The sequence below is a fragment of the Hippoglossus hippoglossus genome, chromosome 22, assembly GCF_009819705.1.
Source record: "Hippoglossus hippoglossus isolate fHipHip1 chromosome 22, fHipHip1.pri, whole genome shotgun sequence".
Taxonomy (NCBI): domain Eukaryota; kingdom Metazoa; phylum Chordata; class Actinopteri; order Pleuronectiformes; family Pleuronectidae; genus Hippoglossus; species Hippoglossus hippoglossus.
In genome coordinates, this window is record NC_047172.1 from 22,689,994 (window position 1) to 22,717,566 (window position 27,573).

At 40.6% G+C, this 27,573-nt stretch overlaps 1 protein-coding gene across 4 annotated transcripts in view; it reads right to left on the bottom strand.

Moving 5' to 3' along the window:
* The window catches only part of LOC117756177 (apoptosis-stimulating of p53 protein 1-like), a 51,258-nt gene extending 25,218 nt beyond the window's left edge, over positions 1 to 26,040 (bottom strand). Inside the window, exons 1-4 of one of the 4 annotated variants that reach the window (XM_034576554.1) lie at positions 25,511 to 26,040; positions 12,143 to 12,290; positions 10,048 to 10,155; positions 7,308 to 7,369 (exon numbers count right to left, since the gene is read on the bottom strand). In XM_034576554.1, the coding sequence (XP_034432445.1) occupies positions 7,308 to 7,369; positions 10,048 to 10,155; positions 12,143 to 12,290; positions 25,511 to 25,519 (327 nt within the window). In that variant the 5' untranslated portion in view covers positions 25,520 to 26,040. Of the gene's footprint in view, positions 1 to 5,902; positions 6,012 to 7,307; positions 7,370 to 10,047; positions 10,156 to 12,142; positions 12,291 to 16,968; positions 17,211 to 25,510 lie in introns of those variants that run through there. The other 3 variants (XM_034576552.1, XM_034576553.1, XM_034576556.1) reach the window with 3 other exon arrangements.
* Positions 26,041 to 27,573: the final 1,533 nt, after the last annotated feature.

Sequence of the window (27,573 nt, forward strand, 5' to 3'; positions counted from 1 at the left end):
GTTTTCAGTCCATTTAAACTGCTTTTATTTGACTGTGTGGGTGAACATGCCTCTGGGCTGCATGCAGTACTGTGAGCTACTTCTTTGGGTGGTTTACACTGGTAAAAGAATGTAGGGACCTTTCCAGCTATAATCAGCCCTTTCTCACCTGCAACTGGTACAGAAACTGACATTGCCACAAATTAAAAAGCAGAAGAAGAGAAAAACAAAGAGATTGATAGGACACAAGAGACATACAACAGAGGGCTGATGAAAGCCAAAATTGCATTTCATTTCAGGTCATTAGCCTGAAAGTCGTAGCAAATGAAAAGGCCTCATATAAACTTGCATCTCCTCAAATATCGAAAGAAACCTCCTGTATTGTTGTCCAAGGGTCTTTTCGACAGTGATCATGATTTAGGCTCTGCTATAACTACAGTATACAGCCTACTAAAAGCAGGAGGAACAGTGTTATGATAACTCTAAGGTCATAATGTGACCAATGATTCAAACAACGTCTACATGTACTATCATTTTGACATAGTTTCACAGTTCTTTCCTTAAGTGATGAATTGTAAAATCAGGGTGTTTATTCATTGTCTGTTAACCATTCATGCTTATTATCGTCACCTTTCTAAAATAATGGCCAAAGTCATTTTTTGACAAAATGATTTTTTTTGCCTAAATCATCTCCTCATGATGCTAGCCACCTCTGGTAAAATCGCCTACATCCTCAGTTGAACAGATCATGCAATGACTTAGGCAGTTTTATTTTTGCCTAAGTCAAAAGACAATGTGACTTAGGCAATTTTACAAGCTTTTCAAGATGGTGGCTGCATCAAGAAGAACGAAAATCGACCTAGCTGCTGAAGTTATTTCCATGATTCAGGGCTCGTCCCCTATTAGTAAGTGATGAGGTTTACTATAATATAGGCTAGGCTATAAATATTGCGTAGTTATTTTGTCTTTTTATTCAGTCTTTTTAGTCAGCATTTTAGTCAGCAAAATAGCTAGGTCCATGAAGCTAGCATTTAGCAAAGAGTGGAATGTCACAAGTGATAGGCTTTCTGTTAACTCTTTTCTGTCTTTTCAAACAATATTTCATCTACAGTTTTTGTCTCATTTTTTCCACATTACATGATCTAATTAAGAAAGATTTGAATACCGTATTGTAATCTAATCGCTAGAAATTATGTGTATATTAAAACAATTACAAAGAATCCTCTTTACAACAGCTTGTGCACCCCTAGGGGTGCATGCACACCACTTGGGGAATCCCTGCTGTAGCTTAATACAAGTGACCACGAGGCAATGAATGTTTTTCAGAATGATCACACATTTGTGACTGTACACCTCAAAGGGTTGAAGTGTTTTTCCTTTTTGGTAGGAGATGCACTTGACAATTCTGACACCAATCAGGCCTCATCCACTGAAAATGACAATCGTCGGCAGTCGTTGAAGAGATGAAGCAGCATGTACCAGGCCCAGACTCTGTTTCAGATGGAGCAGACAATACCTTAAACACTCCCGTTGAAGATGCCAAGCAGACACATCCACACCATGAAGAGGAAATATCTGATGATGGTGATGTCATAAGCGATCCAGACTATACCCCATGAGTCCTTTAAAGGTGTGATCGAAGACCATCCAGAACTCAAGGAGATCAAAGTCAAACACAGAAATACCTTGTTGCAGGGCACACACAAATGTGTGTGCCCTGAGTGTGACAGCATGCATAGTACTATTGAACGCAAAATAGTTAACTTCACCCCGAGAGACTACGTCATCATACTCCAGACTGCAAGAATCAGCCCATCACCTTACCATGTGAAGGTGCTCAGGCATGATGAGTTCCTGAAAATGAATGGATCTTACTTCATTAGCATCCGACCAGGCAAAAAAGCTGGAGATCCGACAGTGAATGCGAGGTCCATTTCAAGCCGTCCTTCTCGGAGGACACTGCATGGGGAGCACTGCCACAAAGGGTACAGGTGCCAAATGAGCCGATAGCATGGATACGAATGTTTCCATGTGCTCTGCCAATCAAGGAGAGAAAGTTCCAGGACCTCCAGTCAATGAAACACGTCATGCCCGTTGAGTGTCATCACCTCTTTGACAATTTGCCACATTAATAGGTATCAGTCAAGAACCCAGCAAAGAAGAGCTGGAGGGAGAAGTGAGGAGATGCACATGCCTCCTCAGCATTATGTTTAGTTAGTTTGTTAGTTATGCTTTATTGTTGACAGAGTTGAAGGTTTAAAATTGCTTAAGTCACAAAGGCATGTTCAACAATTTGCCTAAGTCATTTATTCCTCTTATGTTACATAATTGACAGACATTGTTATTAGTATGTCAATAGTCATCTATTGTCATAACCTTTTTGAGTGAAATTATTAATAAATATCATATATTCAATATTTGGTGAATTTTTTTGTGTTTTCTGAAAAACCTGAAAAAATGACTTGGGCCATTAGTTTAAGAGGGTGACGTTATGTCAAATATTTGTTGTGTAAAAAACCCTGGATCTACCATGTATGACCCATTCACACCACAGCTGGTATCTCATTAGACCACCAACCTCGCCTTCGCAATCCCACTTCTTCACAGTCTGCATTTTGAATGTACATATTTTCTCTTGAACATTGATAATTCTCTGACCTTTCTTTGATTATTTGATCATTATTTTTTATCTTGCAATGCTGCAGAAGACGCAGGAGATTCGCAGCCATTTGGAAATGGTTTATGAAGTCACAGAAAACTCCCTTTCAAAGTTTCTTCATTCAGAGTGCAGGAAATGTTTCAGAATTTACAGTATGCAGGATTTATGCAGGATTTTGTGGAGGCATGGTTAGGGTGGCACAGGAGGTCGAGCAGGTCGTCCACTTAATGGACCATTATAGGTTTGGTCCCTTGCTCCTCCAGTCTGCAAACTATTGTGTCCCCACTGATGACAAGTGCTGTATGAAAGGTGACCAGTCAAGTAAAGTGGTTTTAAATATACAAAGTGCATTCTCCATTTGTTGGTTTCACTAAATTCGATACATTTTACTGAAAGTGCATAATTGTTAATGGCGACATTTTGTTCTTAATCGTTACAACTATCTCATGTTGCTGCTGTTCACTGGTCTTTGCTGCAGTTTCACCTATGATGAGATCACAGCTATAATCTGAAGCACATGGGAATATTTCTCCTTTTCAGCTTGGGAGTATTAAGTTTCCCAACAGTGCATATGTTCTAGTAGAGTTAAACACACACACACACACACACACACACACACACACACACACACACACACACACACACACACACACACACACACACACACACACACACACACACACACACACACACACACACACACACACACACACACACACACACACACCTTGTTCTGATCATAGGTCACTCTAGCAATGAAACCCATCCCCTTCCCATCTGCTGTACTCCTCCAGTAAAAATATCCATCCTAATCTACAATAACAGCCCTCAGACATTCCTGCAGCCCAAGCAGAACAGAGGGGGAAGACTCTGTTATCAGAACCACTGCAGCGACTAACGTTCACACAGCAGGGTGGCCCATCCTGTGACTAAGAGGTCACGTCTCTGAACCCCGCCACAGACAGACTTGTCCATCACTTTGAATGTGTCCTGACTTATCACTCATACAACCCAGATGTCACAGGAAACCTCTGATGAAAATGTAAGACACACCTTTAATAGTAACAAGCTCTAAGACAAACCTTTATCAATCCATCACCACCAGTTCACATTGAGCAGAACCCAGACTATCTCATAACTTACCGATGATTTCCTAGTGATGACATACAGTGAAAATATTCATCTTAATCTACATCAACACAACCCCTGATATTTGTGCGTTGTCAAGAGCAGACAAACACACACAGACACACCTGACTTCTTAATATATCCCTTAGCAGTGCTCTCACACAGCTGGATTGGGTCGAGTTACTCACGGTCGGATCAACACACTGAATCGTGTGTGTGTGCGCGTGCGTGTGTTAACTCAAAGTGTGTGACTGTCACCATGTGGTCGTAGTGAGGTCAGAGGCGAGGGTTGTAGAAGGCTGTGACGAGGAGGAGCTTTCTGCACAACACCGGCGTCCAGTGTTTTAATATTATTGGACAAGCAACATATTTCTGTAGGTAGCCGCTGATATTGTGTCACAGTGCTATGTCAATTTGTTTAATGAAATTACAGTGAACAGAAGCTGTTTTCAGACATGAACTCTGGAAAATGTGCAGACTTTGTGTGGAGCTTGCCTTTCACATGTTTAGAATGGAGCAGGAGATTCTTCGGTCAGACACGTTCACAACAACAGAAAACTCTCTTCATAAAGTTCAGGCAATGGGTAGGCAGGAAGCCCGCATCGTATAACAACTCTTGACTCTCATTTTCTTTCCAAGTTGACATCTTCTTCTGTGTCTTACAAGTATAGCTAATCTTTTTCATCCTGAGAAATTTGGTTTTTTTTATTTTTCCTACCTCACAGGCTGGAAGGCTAGACGTAGCCAGGACTAATAATTCTCTTTTGGTCTGGCAGAGTAGTACTATGTGGGTGGCTGTGACTGAGTGTTAGAGCGGTTGTCCTCCAACCAGAAGGTCGGCAGTTCAATCACAGTCTTCCCCATCTGCATGCTAAAGTGTCCTTGGGCAAGATGCTGAACCCTGAATTGCCCCTCATAGGAAAAAAAAAGTGCTGCTAATAGATGCACTGTATGAATGTGTGTGTGAATGAGTGAATGGCAAACTCTATATAAATACAGAGCATTTACAATGTCCATGGTGAACTTCGGCGGTGATATGTAAGAAACCCCTCATCAAATCTAATTTTAAGACAATTTAAAACTTTTAAGGCTTAAGATTTTGTAGGAGCTGCAGCCAACCTGAGAGCAACCTCCAACCTGCAACCTAAACACTGACAATAGCTGAAAAGATATGGATTGAGCGATCACACTGTTGACTTTTACTTTTTCTGTTGTTATTGTGTTTACAGGGAATTAGAGTTTTTTTTTTTTTTAAGTGGCTTGCCTCCCCACATCTAGCACTATTTTGCAGGGGCATTATCACTGCCTCCTGGACTTAGTGCCGCCCCAAGATGATTGTGATTGGTTAAAGAAATACAAACAAACCAGAGTGTTTTCCCAAGTGGGTAACTTTTGCGAGACTATCGGGACATCAATCTGTGGAACGGAGCAGCATCTGGTGTGTGTTTGTGTGTATGAGTGAGTAACTAAGTGAGCTTTTGGTTCTGATTATATAGACGTAGAAGTCACACCCTGACTTGGAGTCATGCATTCACATCTCTAAGTACGGCTGATAAACACACACACACTTGTCTCTCTATAGTTGTGAGGACACTGATTGACATAATGCATTCCCTAGCCCCTTACCCCAACCTTAACCATCACAACTAAATGTCTAACCCTAACTCTAACCTAAACCTACTTCTAACCCTAAAGCCAAGTCTTAACCCTCAAAAAAGGCTGGTCCTCACAACATCAAAATGTCCTCACAATGATGGTATGAAACCAAAACTACAGATAGACTTGCACACACACACACACACACACACACACACACACACACACACACACACACACACACACACAGTTACAATAACGTAAACCCAAACACACATGGCCAAAAGAAACCACACCCTGCCACACACTGACATAAAAGCTTACTAAGCTCTGATTTTGTGACACCCACCCCCCCGACACACACACAATTCAAAGTCACCTTTACATTTTCTCCTACTTCCACATTTTCCATTCTTCTATCATGTATGATGAGCTGAATTGCAAAGGTGGCAAAAAGGGTAAGGTGGGTAGAAAGTGGGAGGCGAACACACGAACACACACACACACACACACACACAGAAACACATTTTGAGAACTCACCCCCGTGCTCGTGTCTCTTTGCTGCTGCTTTAAACCAAAGGCGGAGGACAAAAGTCAGACAGAGACTTGAAGACGACAGTGAAGGAGTGAGGGAGGTGAGAGGAGGAGGAGTTGTTTGGCGAACTAAAAATCCTCTTAGCCCGGTTATGTCATGGGACCCAGCTAATCCCACCTTCACTGACTGACCAACACACACACTCACACACACACACATGCACAGCGGCTGACTAACCAGCAGACTGACCAACACAGATACACACATACAAACATGGCTGGTGACTCGCTAACCAAGGCCTAACCCACACATACAAAGCAAAGGTGTAGCCTGTGTAAAACACAATGGCTAACGTGGTCGAAAATAGTAGTTAGAGACAAATAAAAAGCTGCTAGCATGAGGTCAGAGGCTCTTTTAACTACATGACTCATTATTTTGTACAGGGAACAGGATAAAGCAAGCTAGCAAAACAAAACAGTTAGCCAACAGATATTAGTAAGGATTTTGATGAAAGGCAAATTCCTTAATATATATAGTATATGATATATACTATATATATGCTACAATATTTATGCTGTGTGTGTGTGTGTGTGTGTGTGTGTGTGTGTGTGTGTGTGTGTGTGTGTGTGTGTGTGTGTGTGTGTGTGTGTGTTTTCACATGTTCACATGGTTCTCACTGGAGAACTATAATCATCACTGTCACTAATCCATGGGCTAATCCGCTAGACTACACACACACACACACACACACACACACACACACACACACACACACACACACACACACACACACACACACACACACACACACACAGCATTGTACCAGACTCTTGTGAAAACTTGCACATTTGCGCACGAACAACAACATTTTCAATGTTTCATCGGTGTTCATCAAGAAAATATAATTAAACAAACATGGTTCATTAGATTGAACTTAATTGGATGCCTCTGTGCTGAGCAGTCTGTAAACTTTTAATTTGAAAGTATTATAACGCAACAGGGAAATTACAGATACAGGGAAGAACATGTGCAGCTTTAAGCGGGCTTGTATTGGACTTTAGCTTCAACTTCACATCTCAAGGAATGGATCAATATGGGAGTCTGAATGCTCTTTCTCGTATTAAAAAATTACAATTTGCACATTTATATATGTATACACTATTACACACATGGCCTATTGCATTTACTCTACTTTACTCTGAGTGAGTTATATACTGTATTTTCAAGCAGATGACAAAATTGCTCAAGACAAACCAAAGCTCTACAGTGCCAAAGGCCATTATATGCACAATGCACAATAGGCCCAGGGTGTTGAGGTTGAGCTAACTGGAAATGCAAAACACGGCATGTCCTGCACCTTCAGCCAAGCTCCAGTCTACTGTATGTGTGAGTGTGTGTGTGTCCACCTACCCTGTCATTAGCGCTCTCTGTTGCTTCTGAGGTCCAGCTTTGCTCCAGAGGCTGCTGACTTCCTGCATATAAGAAGAACAATGAAAAGAAATCTTAGCAGATTAGCTGACCTGAGCCTTGTGTATTGGATGGAGAGAGAGAGAGAGAGAGAGAGAGAGAGAGAGAGAGAGAGAGAGATAGATAGAGAGAGAGTGTGTGAGGGGTCCTTGGCCTTAATTAACTATTTGTTACTATTCGAGTGCGTGCTTTATCACAAAGATAAATGGACCGGTGACATCTCAGGGTGTAAAGATTTGCTTTTCTTCTACACTTGGCTGCTTTAAATCATAATTCCATCATTTCATCTAAACTCATAATGTATTATAAATACCTTGATGGGATTTATTTCATGTATGTGCATATTTCTTTATTTCTTTCCACCATGCTCCAATTTTAGAATTCAATGTATGCTGGTGTTGAAAGTGAAAGTAATGATGTGTGTGTGTCCTCGTTCGCACTGTCCTTTAAATTCAGTCTTTCCAATTCCTAATACTAAGGATGTAGATGCTTCAGTTGGCAGTCTGCCTTCTTTGACAGCACAGACACACAGAGGACAGGGCCTTGCATTACAGTGAGATTGATTTTGCACAGGCTGTATGCATGCTGGTTTGCTTACAACGTCAAAAACATTATTTATTTGCTTTTTGATTATTGTCAAATTGGGATAAAAAATGTCAGTGTAAAAAATACACTCTGAATACAAACAAAAGCTGGGATTCCTCCCTTTCTCTCATCTGTAGCTCGGTCTTCTTCTGAGAGTTTGTAATCTATAAATAGCTTCATTTGTTCTAATGCTTTACCAAGACCAGACAGGTTCAATCTGGGCTAATCCCACGCAGCTCCAAGCTTCACCTCTAGTCAGTAGAGCACTTCAACAGTCCTTTATATTCACTGGAGCAGTTTCAATTGTATCTTATACAATATATCTTATAATCAACACAGCACATAAAATGATGTTTTCATTCAATTCACTCCAGGACAGTTTAAATCGCTATGACCAGTTGGTCACTTCCGTTCCATCCCAATGAGAACAGTTTGCTCCTCCCGCTACAGGGCTGGTTATTTGATGAGGAGCAGGCCAAGCTTCTAAGAGGAACGTGGTGTCCTTGTGTGGGAGGTGTAAACTCGCCACAGGCACCTTCAATGAGCCGCAGAGGGCAGATGATGCTAAATTAGCCTGGCAAGAAGTAATACATTAGGGTAATGTGCGGTGGTAAGAGAGCCACTGGCTAAAGTTTTTAAGATGCTGGTTTATTATATCAGGTGAGGAGCCAAACACAAGTTGGCAGCAAACTAAAGGGACAGTATAGTTGTGTCTCAAGTCAGGGGTTGCATTCTTCAGAGGCTGCGTTTGAAGATCGATTGCATCACAATGGCGCGACAGGGCTGTCCTATTTTAAGGGCTCTGTCAAACACTTTCTTCTATCCCCGAGAAACGAAGCGTGGCAAATGAAGGGGGTGGTCTTCATGGGGCCGGGTAGACCACCTCCTTCAAAGGATGCAGCCCCTGAATTGAGACACAGCTTAACTCTGCTGGAGGGCATCAACCTGTCAGTCCAAAATCTAAGTTGTTCACATCAAAGCCACATCTGGGTTAAATATTGGTGCTGGAAACAGTGGGAGAGAGAGGAAAACAGGCCCCTCTCTTCACAGCAGGTGGACAAATAACCTGCTGCTCTTTTTTTTTTTTTATCTTACTCTTGATCTTAGACCCATTACCAAGCTGCTGGCACCACAAACTCTGACTGGGACTGAAAAAAAAACAGGCTAAAACCTATATATTGTTGACAAAATATTGAATGGGAATGAGAACAAGGGTGGCATAAATGTACCATTAATAAAGGTTTAGATACTGTTACTATAAAATGATGAATGGGCTCTATGACTCAGCCAAGTTGAAAAAAGTGTTTAATTCATTATTCAGAATACACTTCACTGTCCACAAGCATATGTTATTAATGAGATTCTAATGAATGATAATGATGTTTTCAATGAACGAGGGGGTGAACAGGAAATACACCAGCAAATGGTGAGGTTGTCCTTTGCCCGTGGGGAGCTGACACTGAAAACACACCAGTGCTACAGTCCAGTACAATAGCAGCCCTGCCATCGTGTGCCCTGGGTGCTAACACACACACACACATACAGTATTACACATCCAATTATTCCCTTCCTCTTTGCGGAACATTTTTACATTACATTACATGAGGTGTATTTCCAAAGTGTATTCACTGTTGCACCAAGCAATTCAAAATCATGTGACATATCTGCAACAGACCAGACATCATGTCTGTGTCCCTGCCCCCTCCCCCACACCACTTCTGGTTTTCCCCGTCCACATTATGTAACTTCTAATCATCTTATCTGGCTAATTACTGACCGAGCCCCTGACCTCACCTCTAAACCCACGCACGCACGCACGCACGCACGCACGCACGCACGCACGCACGCACGCACGCACGCACGCACGCACGCACGCACGCACACACACCTGCATGTGAATTTTGCTGATTACGGAAAAAAAAACAGAAAACTGTTAGAAAGTTGTTGCGAATCAGCAGATAGACGCGTGTTTGGATGGACTCAACTTGTACCGTGCATCTGTGTGTGTGTGTGTGTGTGTGTGTGTGTGTGTGTGTGTGTGTGTGTGTGTGTGTGTGTGTGTGTGTGTGTGTGTGTGTGTGTGTGCATGTGCGTATACCTTGTGCCCAGGCGGGGCAGTGTCGGAGGTAGAAGCTGACCTCAGGCCTCCTGGCCCCCCACTGCTGAAGGAGATCCAGCAATAATAACTCCTTAGGGAGGACTCGCTCTGAGGAGAGAAATACAACTTTATTTTAACTTCAAGCTACTGTCTTTATCACTTTTACTATGCATCACCCTGCACCATGCACTATTTCACCAGGTTTTACTATATATATATATATATATATATATATATATATACCTTTATTATTTATAACTTATTTCTTCATGTTAAAACATTTTGGTGATGCACAGCAGATTTCCTTATACAATGTACTATGACAATAAAGGCATTCTATTCTGCAAAGTTTCCAAAGATGTCAGACAACCTTAACGGGATGTAGACATTAAGTGGAGCCATGCAAACTATTCAAACTTGAGTTTGCATATTTCTATTTGTGTAATGATCATATAGCAAATAAGATAAAAGCTCCATACAGGGGGAAATAGAAAATAGAATGTTAAAATAGAAAAGTTAAACATTTGAAAGCTTAAAATTAGTCTTATCATTTTAACCAATGATCTAAATCTAAAACAAAGATTACACTACCACCATAAAAGATGAAAACAAGTTTGGAAACCTGCTATAACTCCTACATAATTGACTATTATTAAAACTACACTCAAATGGTTTCTGTAATGGCTGGAATGTGGAATTGTATAATTACGTCAGATGTGTATGAATATTCAAACATTTATAAGATTGAAGAAGAAAAAACTAAAAAGAAGGTCAGAGTGTGATCATGTTCAAAGGCCCAACAACAACATTCTTACTGTAAAATCCATCAATCCATCAAAGCCAATAATATACACATGTAGACAACGGCTTTGCGGCCACACACACACACACACACACACACACACACACACACACACACACACACACACACACACACACACACACACACACACACACACACATAGACACACATAGACACAGACATACACACAAGCTGTGAGGCCACTTGCGGCCTTGAGGCACGGCCTTTCATCACACAGCGACACTTTGACACAAACACAATTTATACCACCATTCATTATGTGTTGCCTTACAGTCACCCTCTGAGACACAGTATAGTATTAGAGCCATTTATAGCCTGGCTGACCGCTCAGTCACACCACAATGCAACACAAACACATTGTTGTGTGTTACGATGTTAAGTGGATCGCTGCAACAACCGCTATGATTGAATGAATGTAGGCCATGTTTTATAGGACCCAGCAACACCAAGTGTCTGCATGTGATGGACTGGTCTATTCAGGTTTCACGATGACATCCAGTATACAGGAGGCACTTAACACTGCTATTGATTTCACAGGCTGCAGCAGTGATGCATGTCTGACTTTGTGTATATTTAACTTCAAAACAAATGATCTAATTCCAGATTATAATCGTGTCAGCCTGTCAATAGTTACCATATGAGTATTGGAGGCTAACCAGATGAATGAAAAGAAAACAAAATTGGGATTTGTGGAAATATTAAATCAGAATGACAAAAAAATCGATTTCCCACCTCCATTCTTTTACCAGCTTTGTGTTTAATCAGTTAATTTCCCCCAATAATTCCAAAATAGCCTGTTAGCTATTGGTTTTGATGAAGCTTCAGATGGGTTCAAGACACAAATAAAACTGCTACAACAAGGTGAATTCTGATTTTAAATGAATTGATTCAATCAGTGTATCATCTGCATACACAGAAACACAACTTGTTTCTGTTGATATATTACAATCCCATTTGTGTTTTAGAATATTTTAAAATATTGATCTAGACTTTCAAGGCCCTGTTTGCCACCACGCCACTTCGCTGAGCTTCTAAATCAGAACTTAACTGTCACTTAACTTAACTGTCACTGACTGCTTTTAAATCTACTCTTGAAATGTACTTTTACCAAATGGGTTTAAAATCATTGTTTTCATCTGTTACACTTTTATGTTTTGTTTATACGCTTCAGGACTTGTGTGTGCTATTTGTCTTATTTGTTTTCTCTGTCACTTACTGACAACTGTTTAGAAAGATTTATAAATGCTATTGCATTGACGGACGTGGACTCACCATGCCCGTTCCATACTTCGGCTAAGTGACAATCCCCCTCGCCGGCCTCTTTGCAGTATTCAACCACATCAGTCACTCTGGTTGCCGGAGTAACTGGGACCTCGGTTAGCATCTGCTGGGTGTCATTGAGGTAAACTGTCAGTATCACCTGTAACCATAGAAATAAAAAGGTTAAATGTCATAAAATTTAAAACTATTGACTACCTTTTGGACATGATGGATGAAAGAATTCCTAGCTGTTTAATGGCCAATGTCAGACATAACTAATAACTAATCAACTTAGCTAACTAGTAGGTAACAATCCTTCAGCACGGTGAACTTTGCTAAATGACTCAGTCCTGTTCCTTTTGCAGCAGTAAAACGTGAGCGAGTGAGCAGATTTAGAATTAAGTGTGAAATTCAGTTGAAAAATGAGTAGTGGGTCAAATAAATCACCTCTGCAAAGATACATCAACAATACATTTACAAGTATTGTGAATGCAGAGAAGCTGCTTAAATTCCAGACACGATTTAATCCACAAGCTCCGAGGCCACTTGGTTTGTCTAACAACATAGAAACCTGAGCTGCAGGGCTGACTCTAATCTAATCAAATTGAAAACCTTCAATATGTGTAGATACAACATGTGTCAAAGTAAAGTGACGAGAAGAACTAAGGGAATGAGGCTTTGTTTGACAGCCACTGATGACAGCAACTTGTAACAAGATACGACCATTCGTCCGTCTGACTCCACAACACATTGATCACAGCTTTAATTACCTATCAATAACTGCTTGTATGCACACGCACGCACGCACGCACGCACACACACACACACACACACACACACACACACACACACACACACACACACACACACACACAGGGCTCAGAACAGTGGTTTAACCTGATCAAAAGGTTCTTAAAACTTTAGCTTTGTTTAGACTAATAAAGAAATGTATGTTATAATAGTGCCGATATGATCTTCTGCGATACAATAGACTTTATTGATCCCAATAAAAATGAGTGTGCTTGCTCCAAGATTACAGTAGCAGTACAATAGAGTGCAATGGAGTGATTAAGCATAAAAGTATCAGTGAAAATAAATATAAAGCATATTATTATTTAAAATACAAATATAATGTGTATACGGAATAAATGCAGTACCAGTTTCTAGAACAACAACAGAATACATTTTTGATTATGTAAGTAAACTAAAACCAAAATTAGAGTGGCAATAGAAAGTAGTAATGAGAATGATAACAAGAGTTAGAATATGGGAGTAATATTGCACATGATATTGAAAATACCATGATGCCCAACATAATAAAATTGCACATAAATAGTAATATTAGACATGAAATAAGTAAAGTAATTTTGCGCTGAGTGTATTATCTTTCAGTGTCTTCAGTGATTATTATTGATCCTCCCTGCAGACGGGGGATGAGTTATACAGTTTGATGGACACAGGAAGAGCTTTTATGAACATATTTGAAAACGCAGTATGTGATTCTATGCTATATCATCCGGGGAGTAATGATCAAATCATTTTGTTGTTAAATCCTGCAAATTCTGTAGCCAACAGATTAAAATCGCAATCAGATAGAGGACATCCTGTGTTACCGCCAGTGATGTCACTGATGATGTCATGTCAGATAGTCGGTCGGCAGTTGAAAGATAAATTTAGGGTAATCTGGGATAGGAGCAGACACACACTGAGGCACACACAGATACAGATATGCTTTTAATCTCAATGTTGCTTGCTTGTTCTCTACCTCACAAACACACAAGCACGTGCACACTCACACGCACACTCAAAATATACACTGTGAATTAATCCACAGTATTCTATACACCTGTCCCAGATCATGTGAAGTAATCTCTTGTTGCATGCAGACAGATTGAGCAGGGACACATTCTGTAAAGCTTGGATTAGACGCACACACACACACGCACACACGCACACGCACACGCACACATGCACACACGCGCACACACGCACACACGCGCGCGCGCGCACACACACACACACACACACACACACACACACACACACACACACACACACACACACACACACACACACACACACACACACACACACACACACACAGAGAGAGACACCCAAACCCTGAAACCCTGCGAACACAGTTGGGGTTTTATTCGTGCAGGAATCATCAGAACAGGCTAATCGTGGCCACACAGGGGCTGTAATGTTTCGGTTTCACATGCTCTATAACACCAGCATTTGATACACTACAGCAGGGTTGGCAGAGATGAATTTTAGGCGTTTTACATAATCAAATTATTTGGAGTGATTCCATCGTTTCGGCCGGATATCAACAAAATACTAACAACTCCCTGAAACCCGCAGCCAAAATATTCTCTGTAGATGCAGCAAATTCACAGAACTTAATGAAACATGCAGTGGCTGTGCAGCTGCATATGTCACAGATGTTGAAATGGCTGAAACCATCATGGAGCTTCACTGCAGCATCACTTGATATGATTCATAAATACGAGGCGATGTCTAAGTGCAGTAATTTAAAGTCATTTGTCTCTTCCAAATGCAAAACATTACTGTTTCATCGTGCTTCGCTTGAGGAAAACCTGTTCTCCTCTCATTATAAACAATAATTGTATTAACTTCCACCACCTAGCTGTGATAAATAAACTGGGACTTGTTTGGTACATCTTTGGGAGCCTCCCGCATTAAACTTTACACTAAATTATTATGGATTTGTATTTAAAATTGTATTTTTCCCTCATTAAACCCTCTCTTCTGCATATTCTTCCCATCATTAAACACATGACTCTGCACATTGCCTGTCTTCCCCTCAAGCAGGTAGACAACTTTTTATTGTTTAGTTAAACTGAAAGTGTGAAAACAATTGTACTGTATACTGCATATATACTGAACAACCATTTGACCACAAGCACCAAGTTCAGCACCACAGACTCACTGTGCAATACTCATTTTCTATCTGTGCAATTCCAATATCAATTCTGTTGGCACTGTATATATTATTTCCATTTTCATATTTCCTCGTTGTTGAGGATTTTTTGAATATCCTCACACATAACTGTAGGGGCCACTATATATTATGTATATTGTATATAAAACATGATATCTGTACAGGACAATAGTGCCTGTCTAAATTCCACAGATACTCCCTTCTCTCTCTAAACAGTAGCCAAGGTCAGGTTAAAGATAAAGGACCAACCAACAGTACATTGTAGTGTCTACGCCAAGACTTTCATATCTAACTCAGATGTGCCAGACAGAGAGACACCAACTTCAACTCTCACAGCTCTTAAATTAATTCCTTGAGGAAATAAGGCTGCCTGAGACATTGTCTTCTTTTAAGTCTCAGCTAAAAATCTACTTTTTTGCAAGGTATATTCTTGAATTTACTTGGGTAAATTCGGAAATTCTGAACATCCTCTGGCATTGTCCATTTCACTGCAATACCATCATGTGTAGCTTCCACCTCTGCAGTTTACCTTTTACCAGTGTGTATACCCAGTGGCAATCGGGGGGGGGGTCCCCCTTGTGCCCCAGTTCTATGCTGTAGTGTGTGTGTGTGTGTGTGTGTGTGTGTGTGTGTGTGTCTGCTAGTCCCTGTCGCTCCTCACACAAACAAACAATCAGATGTATTAAGTTATTAATCGCTGATGTCGGATCATGGATCCAGGTCATCCTGTGGCTGTGCACATCATATGGTCTCGTGTTGTGTGTGGCAGCTGAACTGGTTGCACGCAAAATGTTATTTGACAAATGTCCTGTTGAGGCTTCCAGGGGGTCTCAAGTGTCAATCAAGGGTACCCGTATTTCACAGGAGTTTTGCACAGATTACCTGTCTTACTTCAAATAATTATTAACTGATACTAATAAGTTAATGGATACAAGGAGCCAACAGAACCTCTAGGCTACACTGTTGTAAAAACTTTATAATGTGGTTTAATGGCTACTATAAGTTTTATCACCAGCCAACACATTTTCCATTGTGTGTGTAGAGCTAACAATGATAAGATTTAGCATTGCCCACATCAATATGTCCATGACGATTCTTTTTGAATTCTAAATTGCATATATATTATAAATACCTAAAATAGATGGATTTAAATTAAAAATACAAAAAAAAAGAGTCAGTAACAGACACACAATAGCATGTCTGATCCCTGTAAACTCAGAGTCAGGACAACTTCATACTGTATCAGTAAACAGGACCCATAACACACCACACACACACACACACACACACACACACACACACACACACACACACACACACACACACACACACACACACACACACACACACACACACACACACACAGAGGCAGATTGAGTTGTGGTTCCTGAAATGCCTCCGGTGCTGAATAGAGTGACTTTGGCTATTTTAAGCGACCGAGAGGGAGATAGTGGGAGAGGAGAGTGAAAGTGTGAGGGGGCCACTGTTGGTCCAACTGCTGCACAAAACACATCAATGCTCATTTTATTAGTTACTCGCTGCCGGGCACATCAACACACTGTGATAATTATAGGCAGGGCAGCACAGTGGCGGGTGCACATCCTCCGACCTGACACCCCAACCAGGTCCCCTCTGCCCCCGCCTCGTCCTGTTAAGTACAGTAAACTCCACAAGGCTTTCATATCACACAGCGCCCGTCACTGCCATGTTCATGTGACTGATCATGTCCAGAAAACACTTGGTGAAACACACATTTCATGCTATGTGACCTATTGTCCTCTGACTTATAACTCAGCAACATTACACTGACTGTGAAGAGTTGGTACAACATATACATGTAAAATAAAGTCAAGCTGCTCTGCGTCTCACTCACCGATGGTTTGGTTTTCCTGCACGCGACCTTCTTCCTCTGTTTCCTGCATTTACTCAGTTTGAGGTTTTTGGACACAAACACCAGCCGCTCCAATACCCGGCCAAAGAATCCCCTCATTGGAAGCCCATCGAGCGAAAACCCCACACAGCAGTGTCCATGTGTGTGTGAGTGTGTACATGTGTGTATTTGACAAAAGAAGATGTAGACAGATGATGAGAGAAAGTTGTGTGTTTGTGGGTGGCAGTGTGTGTGTGTGTATGTCTGTGTCAGGGCAGGAAACATAAAAATAAGAGTGTGTGTCAGCGAGGGAGGAGTGGAGGGAGGTAGCGAGGGAGTCGGCTTTCAGTAAATATGAGGAGAGGTAGAGAGAGAGGGTGAGGAGGAGAGACTGATGGGAGATGGGACTGAACATGTTTGATGTCTGACAATGAGATCAATGTCTTCCATTATATCTATCTGATATGATGGAGGAGCTTCTGTCTTTACTGTTAGCGTGATTAACCTGAGGGTGTGATGGGAAGATTCTACTCGTCAGCTTCAGGGTCCAAATGTAATTCTTTATCAAGACGCTTCATGTGTCCCTCACAGGTCCCTGTCCTCTCTACGGGTGCAGGAAGTAACTCAGCTTGCCAGCTCGGGGGGCAGTGGTTAGTTCCTCGTGATGCTGTTCTTCATCCTAACAAAGGCACCAACACATGGATAACCCTCACATGCAGAACTGACATTTGGATTCATTTACAGTACGACTCCAAATATTGGTATAAGCCATGAAAAGCCTGTAACAGCCTTCCAGCTGTCTGGAAATGTTAAAATTACAAAAATTCTAAACTTTTTGTGCAAATATTTTGTTGCTGCTTTTGAAGCTGTGTTGTTTTTGACCATATCAAATGTTTCATCGGAACAAAACACTTTATGTAAGAGAGGGGAAATCCCAAATGAACCAAAAATATCTTTAAAATCAGACAGTCAAGTAACTAATGAGCATTTACTGAAGTATTCATATCAATCTTATCAAACTGAATTGCTTTAATATTTTTGTATTATATTATATTCTTATACATTATCTTCATATTATATTCTTATACATTCACTTTTTTATTTACCGTTTAATTACTGCTGGTGCAAATGTTATATTAATATTAAACGGGTCTATTTCTGTTATACTGTAAATGTGTTGATACCCAAATGTATATATTGCCCCACTTTTTCATATATTGGTACCACATTTATTAGTTTAATTACATTTACAACAACTCTACACTAATGGTTATTCTATAAACTTTACTCTAAGTCCTTTATTTCCCCTGATATATCAAATGTTAATGTGACGCTTCCTGAATAATCATCATCAGACTGGTGCTTGACTGACTTCTTCATTAGAGACAACTGAATTGTCAAGTCTTAAAAAAGTCCCAGACACTCCGATGCCATTTTCTTTTTTAGCCTTGAGTCCAGCAGAGCTGGAGCCGGCCAGGTCACTTAGGGTCAAGAGGTGTCACCTCCACTTATAAAACCATTCATGCTGCATTATTGCAGTAGATGATGGTACTTTATCTAACTCTGCCTTTAGTGCAGCCTGTAAATATATATTTAAGTCCACATAGTGAAAGATTCACAATTACAGGAACATGACAAATTCTTAACACTTATCTGACAGACCACCAGCAACGACAGAGTCTAGACTGAGGGAAAGTACCTAAAGATACTATCCTGAAAGCATGAATGACTTCTTTATGTACTAAATATCACAGCAAGTAAAACATACATATATGTGTGGTGGTTGAACAGTGGTGTGGAGAGAAGCTGTCCAGAAGTGGAGGAGCTGGAGGGTAGAGATTAGAGAGGCTACACTGATATACTGCAGCGTGACTGCCCTGTTATACACACACTGAAACACACACACAAACACACAGGAAGGACACAGAATGTACACTGGCAGAGTGTCACACACACACACACACACACACACACACACACACAGGGTCACATGTTGTGTGCATGTACTCAACACACACACACACATAGAGAGCTGTATTGGACTAGACAGAAAATCAGTAAACGATGCAGAGGACAGAGACAGACATGTAGTATCATCACCATGAATACCAATCTACTGTCATTACATTAATATGCATAGTGTAATAAATTCATCAACACACACGACAGTAGTGTAACACAAAGCTCTGTCTGGTCCTTTAACTTCTACTTTACCCTGTCCTCTACTTCTTGACCCCTTTTTCACTTCTTCTCTCTCTCCCTCTCTCTCCCTCTCTCTCTCTCTCTCTCTCTCTCTCTCTCTCTCTCTCTCTCTCTCTCTCTCTCTCTCACTCACTCTCACACACACACACATACACACACACACACCCACACACACACACACACACACACACACAGACAGACAGACAGATGACAAAAGCTTCAATCACAGATTAGTAGTCACGTGGCTCTTGCTGATTTTTATGTCCCACAATCCTTTGCAGTCGCTGCCTGGAGACGGTGTACTGAAATATCATGACACTTCGAATAACTCCGCATTAACCATCATTATGTTTCAGCAAAGTTGAGGATTCTTGGAATTCAAAAAATATTTCAAAAAACAGCAAGCATTATAGCATCGTCAGACATTTAAGATTCATCATAAGATCAATCAGACAGTAATTTTATTATTAATTTTTAAGTTTATTAGAGAAGTAGTCTTTTGTTATACACGCCAGAAGCACTTTCGGTGACTGCCACTTTTATTATCAAAGCACTCTGAAGGAATTAAAACGTGCTGCCTTTAAAAGTCTCTGTGTGTGGGGGGTGTCTCCACAGGACCTCCAATTCTTATAAACAAAATGTTCTTCCAAGTTCTTCAAAGGGACAGTACTGTACTTCAACCTACTCAAGACAATACAACCACATCACAGACACTTGTGAGAGACTTGTGCGCACGCGCACACACACGCACACGCACACACACACACACACACACACAGAGCCAGTTTAAATGGCTGTCGATCAAGAAAAAGTTGCATATCAGTTGTCACCAGTTGCTCACCATGACTGGACACATATTTAGAATATGTTTAAAAGTAACACTCATTACATTTACATTTGTGGCACATATATTTTATCTATCAGTGATAAGTGGTGCTAACTCTGCAAATAATTATAAAATAAAAGGTCCTGTAGGTTGCTATCAGGGTTCATGTTGGGCAGCCAGTAGAGAACTCAGCACAAAATACCAACGTGTGGAAATATGCTTATTCACTCTCTCACAAATACACCAGCTGGAAGCTGTCACCAACAGCTGGTTAGCTTAGCTTAGCGCAAAGAATGGAAACAAAGGGAAACAGCTAGCTTGACTCTTTTGATTTAGGCTGTGTCCGAAATTACTCACTAATCACCATATAGTGATAAAGCGTTCTTGAAAATTAGTGGACAACAGATGTTCATTAGGCGAGCAATATCTACCATCATGCATTGCGCTCACAGCAGAGGGTCGAGAGGAGGGAGGGCAGCAGGAAGAGCCCAATCTGTCGTACAAATGTAAATACGAGCTGTGCATCACATCTGCATCAAACAAGTTTATTCCTGCATGTAGAGATGGTCATTTAACTTGTTTTTACCTAAAAGTATTAATACTAAGAGTAAAATAAACATTTATAATTAATTGTGGGATTTTCCACCGGCCGAAGTTATTTTTGTACGTCATAAACCTGCAGCAATGATGAGATTACCGGCAGAGAAAAAATGCGCCAAGTAGTGTCCGAAAGTGTTTTTTTCTTTTGCTGATATAGTCCACTAGAAGTCACTATATAGTAAAGTTATTGAATGATTTCGGACACAGCCTTAAAAAATGTTTTTTTTCAAACACCTCCAAAACGTGAAATAACACATTATTCATTGTTAGTTTGCTGCATGCTGTGATATGTACAAGACCTCGACTGTTCCGGGGCCAGTAGCAGTAACTCAGCAGTCTCAGCCAGCTGCCTGTTTCTAGTTCACATCCTGTAACATGGCAAATTTCATTTGTATTTACCTTTAATATGGATTCAACAAACACACTTAAACATTAGTGAGCTTTACAGTTGCCTGTACGTGGATCTGTTACCTGTAGACAGAGACAGCTCGGGCTGTTCCCCCCACAGACTGTTTATGAAGATGGACGACACAACCGCTCCACAAGAGAGGTCAAAGTGTGTTGATCGCTGGCTTAAGTGCAGGTCATAAATTCCTCCTCCTCCATGTTGGTGGATGGGATGTGAGCCAAACAAAAAATCAAAGTCCATGTCAAATTAACATTTCTCAAAAATGGTTTCTGTCATTTTAGGTAGTTCTTATCACACTGATGTTTGTTTAAAAGTACATTTTTCAAGTCAGTTTGGATTTAATTAGTGATTTGATGCTATAAAAAGGGAGTTTAAGATCATTACAGTCATGAGGCTCACTCGTGATTGGTTGAGCACATGTATCGATGGGACCTTGCGACCGTGACTCTATCCCCCGATTGCTACAGCCCAGCGTTCGGACATGGGAGGAAGTGTAGACACATCTCCTATATCTATATATAGTCTATAGCATCCCCTTGTTTCCAGTCTTTATGCTGAGATAAGCTTACAGGATGCTAGCTTTAGCCTCATAATGTCCAGACATGTTTTTTTTTAACATTTTTCTTACATGACTTCCTGTTGGAAAGTGAATAAGCAAATTCCTGTCCAATACATTATAACACTACAGAACCCTATCTCTGCATTTTTAAATGTTACTGGGTCACATTTATATATGACTTTGTTTCGGTCAACTGCAGGTGCGAGTTGTATAACCACATTTAATAAAAGTGGTGTGGATGGCGTAACAGTACGTTTTTGAGAATGTGAATTATGTAACAAAGATGCTGTTAAGGCGGCTTTAGCGTTGGTTTAAGACATTTTAAATGATGATGGACTGTGTTGGGATCTGGGGCGTGGTGAGTTTATATCCGCTCTACCAACCGTTCAAGGAGAGAGGTTCTCCTGGGAGTGGAAAGGTTTCAATCGGTGCCATCTGTCAAACTGGTGCCCAGTGCGTTTTCTTATGTCTGAATCCAGCTCATACTGGCCTTAACTGTTGGATGAGGATTTGAGAAGCAGCTGGTTGAATCCCGGATGGTGTAAATTCAATTTCTGAGACATTTAAAACAATAGTTGGATGGTGGTAAGATTAGCTGGTGTGGGTGTGGAGCAGGAAACCGCTGCCATTTAAATACCGCACATGAAGACATATCCTTTTTTACATCGACCAAAATTAGGAAAGTATTACACACTGAGGAGAAAATAGCTCAGTGAGGAAGCTTCAAGTAACACCTGCTAATAAGGTGGTGGGTTTCACAGCCCTAAACATGGAGTCCGATATGTCAGATATATGTAGCACTCACTGAAGACATGACATTTACGCTTTAGGAAAAGGGCTAATGCTTTTTCTTTCTACAGCAACATGCAATGAATGAACTATGGAATGAGCTTTAATCTCATTGTGATAAATTAGATTCTTAAAGGACCATTATAACATTATAAACATATGATACTCCAGTGTTATGATGTGTGTTTCTGATGTCAGGATAAATTCTGACAAAGCAAATAAATACAATCTGAGGAGTGAAAGAGGAGAAGGAGACGTTTTCTTCTAATTTGAAGGATATAAATAAGATTATGAATGAAAGAATGTTAGAGTGAAAAGAAACAAATATATACAAAAGTCCCAGCAGCAGCTCCTGCATGTGTGTGTGTGTGTGTGTGAGCACAGCAGTGGACCACAGCGACAGCTGACAGGGATGTGTGTGCGTTCCAGCCACCCCCTCTTCCCGCTGCACAAACCCAAACACACACTCACACGTAGTACACACAAATCAGTCTGCACTGTCTCTATAGGAACTGCATGTGGCCCCCGAAACATGAGCTTCCACTCATCCAGAAAGAAAATCTCCTATACACTTCTGAACCAGTGTGCTGTCTTTTGTCAATGAATGGTTTTTCTTCAGGGTCTTTCTTCAACGTTTAACACAAGATATCAAACATCAAATAGTACCAAAACATTTATTTAGCTACTTTTAAATCAGCTTAAATGTACTTCCATTCTCGGAGCACTTGCGGTGTAAACGAGCATACTGAGATTTAGCAGGGACTACTTTCTGTGTCCATGAGGAATGAAAGTGGTGGCAGCAACATTGCCAGCTGCTCTCTACCCAGGAAAATATGTGTTAGCTGCTCAACATTTCAGAGGGAGATGATATCATACTCTGTTTTGCATTGGTTGCATCGGTCATGTGAGCAGCAGTGAGTGCAAAATGGTGAGAGGAGGAGTATGGCAAAGAAACATTTCCCCTGCAGTTTAGATACATAAGTGTTGTTAATGGCAGCTGCGGGCAAACTTACAGTCACAGCGCTGTGAACACTGGGACAATTACACAAGTCAAAACTCTCTGTACTTTGGATGAAAGAGAGAAGAAAAGGCCTGAACCCGGAAGAGCGTTCAGGGTGGGGTGAAAGGTCAAGGTGACAGTCTCTCTCCCTCTCTGTGTGTGTGTGTGTGTCCCTGCAGTAAACACATCTCTATATCTTCAGTGTATTGTGTGGAGCTGACAGCAGCACAGCTCAGCCACAAAGAGGTGTAGTGTTTTCTGTGTGTGTGTGTGTGTGTGTGTGTGTGTGTGTGTGTGTGTGTGTGTGTGTGTGTGTGTGTGTGTGTGTGTGTGTGTGTGTGTGTGTGTGTGTGTGTGTGTGAGAGAGAGAGAAGGGACAGGATTGGAAACAGGAATACTAATGGTTTACTCATTTCACTGTTGGCAGGTCAAGATCTTCATTCCAGATTCCAGTTGTGGGAAGGGATTACTAGTTTTACTTTTCGTCACAATATTGAAATACACTTAACCCCCTAACCCTCATCCCTTTTCTCTTATATCTGCAAACTTAAGTGTGTGTAAACGCTCCTAACATCCACTAAGAAGCACCATTTCCATCTCATCAGAAACATCCCACATCAGTAAGAAAATGTTACGAACAATGTAAAAGCTGCATATGATTCAGGTAAATACAACACTAGGAGTTTTGTTTTGTAGAACCAACATCTGAGCTAAATACTGAGGCATGAATGTATTGCAAATATTCAAGTCTTGGATGATGAGCAAATGCACAACATATGCACAAAAGCATGTGTGCAAGTGTGTTTGGGGTGTGCCTGGGGGTTGTCTCTCCCTCCTAGCTCTCACAAACACATGTGCACTCACACACACACACACACACACACACCTTTAAATCAGTGTAAAGACAGACATTACACAGACAATTTTTTCTGATCATTACCTTCAAAATAAATGCCCCACTGATGAACATATTTCCAGAGTACATAGGCTACATATACAAATAACCTAATTAATCAAGACTGCTAAGTATAGGCATGCAAATGTATACAACTCAAAAGGATTTTAGATGTGGGATTATTGCAAAGTTTAAAACACTTTACTGGCACATTTATCCAGTAAATACAGAATATCTTAAAATACCATGTAAGTTACTGATGTCTTGGGGACTTCTTGTGTGTTTCTTCTGATATCATCAAATCAGTAGTAAGTTCTCTTTCCACTTGCACTTTTAAAACCTACACACATTGTAAGATTTCCTTTACCTATGTTACAGCTGTGCCTTAGTTTAAAGCCTGGTAGAGTTATGGTAACACTTTACTATAATCCCCCCCCAGTCAGCATTCACACCATGTAATATAGGGTTTATTAAAGACTGTAATGTGCAGTTTAACACCTCTTGTGAAGACATATGTCATTATATCTGTTTTACGCTGCAGCATTCAGGGTCCACAGGAGGAGTGATCATATTAAATACATTAATAAACACTTATTAGAGTATATATATATATAGTGCTAGCCTTTTTTTTTACAGCATATTAATGATAGGCCTAAATAAGGGGGAATTAAAGCAAGGTCTTACTCAAAGCAAGGTGGGTAACAAAGAAACAACCTGACCTCCAATTCACATATGTTAAAATTATTATTAATAGTATTATATTTTGACTTCACTTCCGTTTTAATTCGTTTTCTTTTGGCAACTTGAAGCAACTTAAAGCATCTTTAAGTAAGTTTTATACAATTTTGTATGAATGAATGAATGAATGAAAACTCTTGGAAAGGATCGGCCGTTCGAGTCTTCCCGAACTTCACAGTGACGACCCCCCCCCCCCCCTGTATACAGCGGCAGTTCACATCTGCCCTGATTGTGGATAAATATCAGTTTGACTTCCTGTCCGTTCACTGAGTTGTGTGACAAACTCTGTAATAGCAGCTGTAATAACTCTATCAAATCATGTATCTGCAAAATACAATCAATAGAGTCAGCGGGTAAAGTCTGCTCTGTGATCACTGAAGACAGCAGCTCTGTAGTTTGCACTCATTCCTCTGGACTCGCTGACCCTAACACAACCCTCACAGCTGCAGATGTGTGTCACTTTATACAAGGAGAAACTACTGTATTTCAAAATGTGTTTGAAATATTGGACTCAATGAGAAACTCACCGGTAACATTCCTGCTGCTGTGACACAACTCTGCTCCCGTCCCGTCCCGTTAGACCAACTACTTCTCCTCCTCGACTCCTCTCTTCTCTTCTCTTCTCCTCTTTTAAGGTGTTGTTTTTTATCCAGCCTTTTCCTCTGGTTTCTGATATTCCTCCGTGCGTCCAAACTATTCTTGTGCTTCCTCTTGTGTGTCTGTAGATCCGCTCAGGTCTCCAGATGCTGTGAAAACCTAAAAAAAAACTCCACTTTCCTTAGTTCAATCCCTCCCTCTTCCTTCCTCTCTCTCTCTCCCTCACACACACAGACGGTAAAGGTCTCTCTCTCTCTCTCTCTCTCTCTCTCTCTCTCTCTCTCTCTCTCTCTCTCTCTTTCTCTCTCTCTCTCTTTTTTGTTTTAAGGCCACAGATGAAAAACTGCTGGATGTGAGAAACCTGGAAACAGCCGCTGCAGCTTCACCATTCAAATCTCTGTGACTCTCATCCTCTGGTCATGAGTGGGTTTGTGTGCAGGGTGAACTGGGTCACCGTCCCGATCATCCCTCCTCCCATCCGCCACCACCTCCCTCCCTCCCCTCCATGTCTTTCCTCCTCCTCCTCCTCCTCCTCACAATATAGCCTCCAGGTTCATTTTCATGTGCAGTAAAACTAGGTGGTGGACCAATCGACCAATACAACAATCAATGCTATTTTCCAGACATGCTGTTTATTCACTTTGTGCAAGAGCGCCCTCTCTAGGCAGAGTCGGCACCAACAAAGTTGTACGACACTGTTAGAGAGCTTACACAGATAATAGCGTTTTAAGACTGTGCTAAGTTATATATTTAAAATATTTGTATATACTGAGCACTTGTTCAAAATGTATTATAGGATGTAGTGTGTTTTAAAACAATCCCGTAGAGTAATTCACATCCTTCATTTCCTATGAAGGTTTGTAGCGATATTACATAATGTTGTAAAATATATTATGAGACTGCTGTTATGCTTTTTCATAACAGATTAAAAAATAAAAAAGATGAATAACTGATGGATGTGTTCAATTCAGTGTTCAATCAATTTGTTCTGGTTACATGCAAATGCAGAATGGAGAGCAGTGGCCTTTAGGACATTAAAGCATACACACACACACACACAGACACACACACAGACACACACATGGTCAGCAAGTTTAGAGATGTTCAGCTGTCATTAATTCAGCAGATTATCACAGAGCTGTCCACAGCTGCCAAGGACACTGTAGAGCTGTGTGGGTCTGTTTGTCCATTTTGAAGTCACACTGTACAAACATTACAGTACTTAGCACATTTTTTGTGATACCGTATTTGTCATGTGTTCAGCCTGGTAAACATAAATGGAGTCAGGCTCCTGGAAAACAACGGTCAAGTTTCTATTCAAAGTACAAATGACTTGAAAAGTGTCCAAGTTTGAGAAGACATTATCGCCATCTACTGGCAACAGGAGCAATCAACACTAGCTGAAAAAGATTTGAACTTGGCCTTTGAACAATTTGATTCTATAAATATGCAGCTGCTAGTTTAACCTCTTTTTGTTATTTTTTTATTTCACTTGACGCCCAGCATTACTGTTAGTAATGAAGTGAAAATACAAACTAACGTATCGGTACAGATGCTCAGCATTTTTTATTATACCGGTGATTGTTTTCCTCTGAGAATAAGTGACGAGAAGTTATCTACATCTTCATCACTGTGTATACACACCCATCCTGTTCTGTCCTACAACACGTAAGCAGATTTTTGTCTTTGTTGTGTGTTGCTACATTAGTGTTTTAAACATATTTCTCATATATTTTTCTATTTACATGTATACGATTTTGTGACACCAATAAAAACCAAAGTTGAATAAATAAATAAACGTGATCTAATATTAACTTTAAAACATGCACCAGAATATAATGTGGAGCTCTGTTTGCTGTCGATTTATCATTTAAGGAAACAACGATGATAAACATTTTCCTTTAGGTTCCAGCAAGCAGTTTCAATTTGATCATCGATTAATCAGTCGGTTATTGTATTTTAACCTTAACACCAACTAGAACTCTTCCGAAGA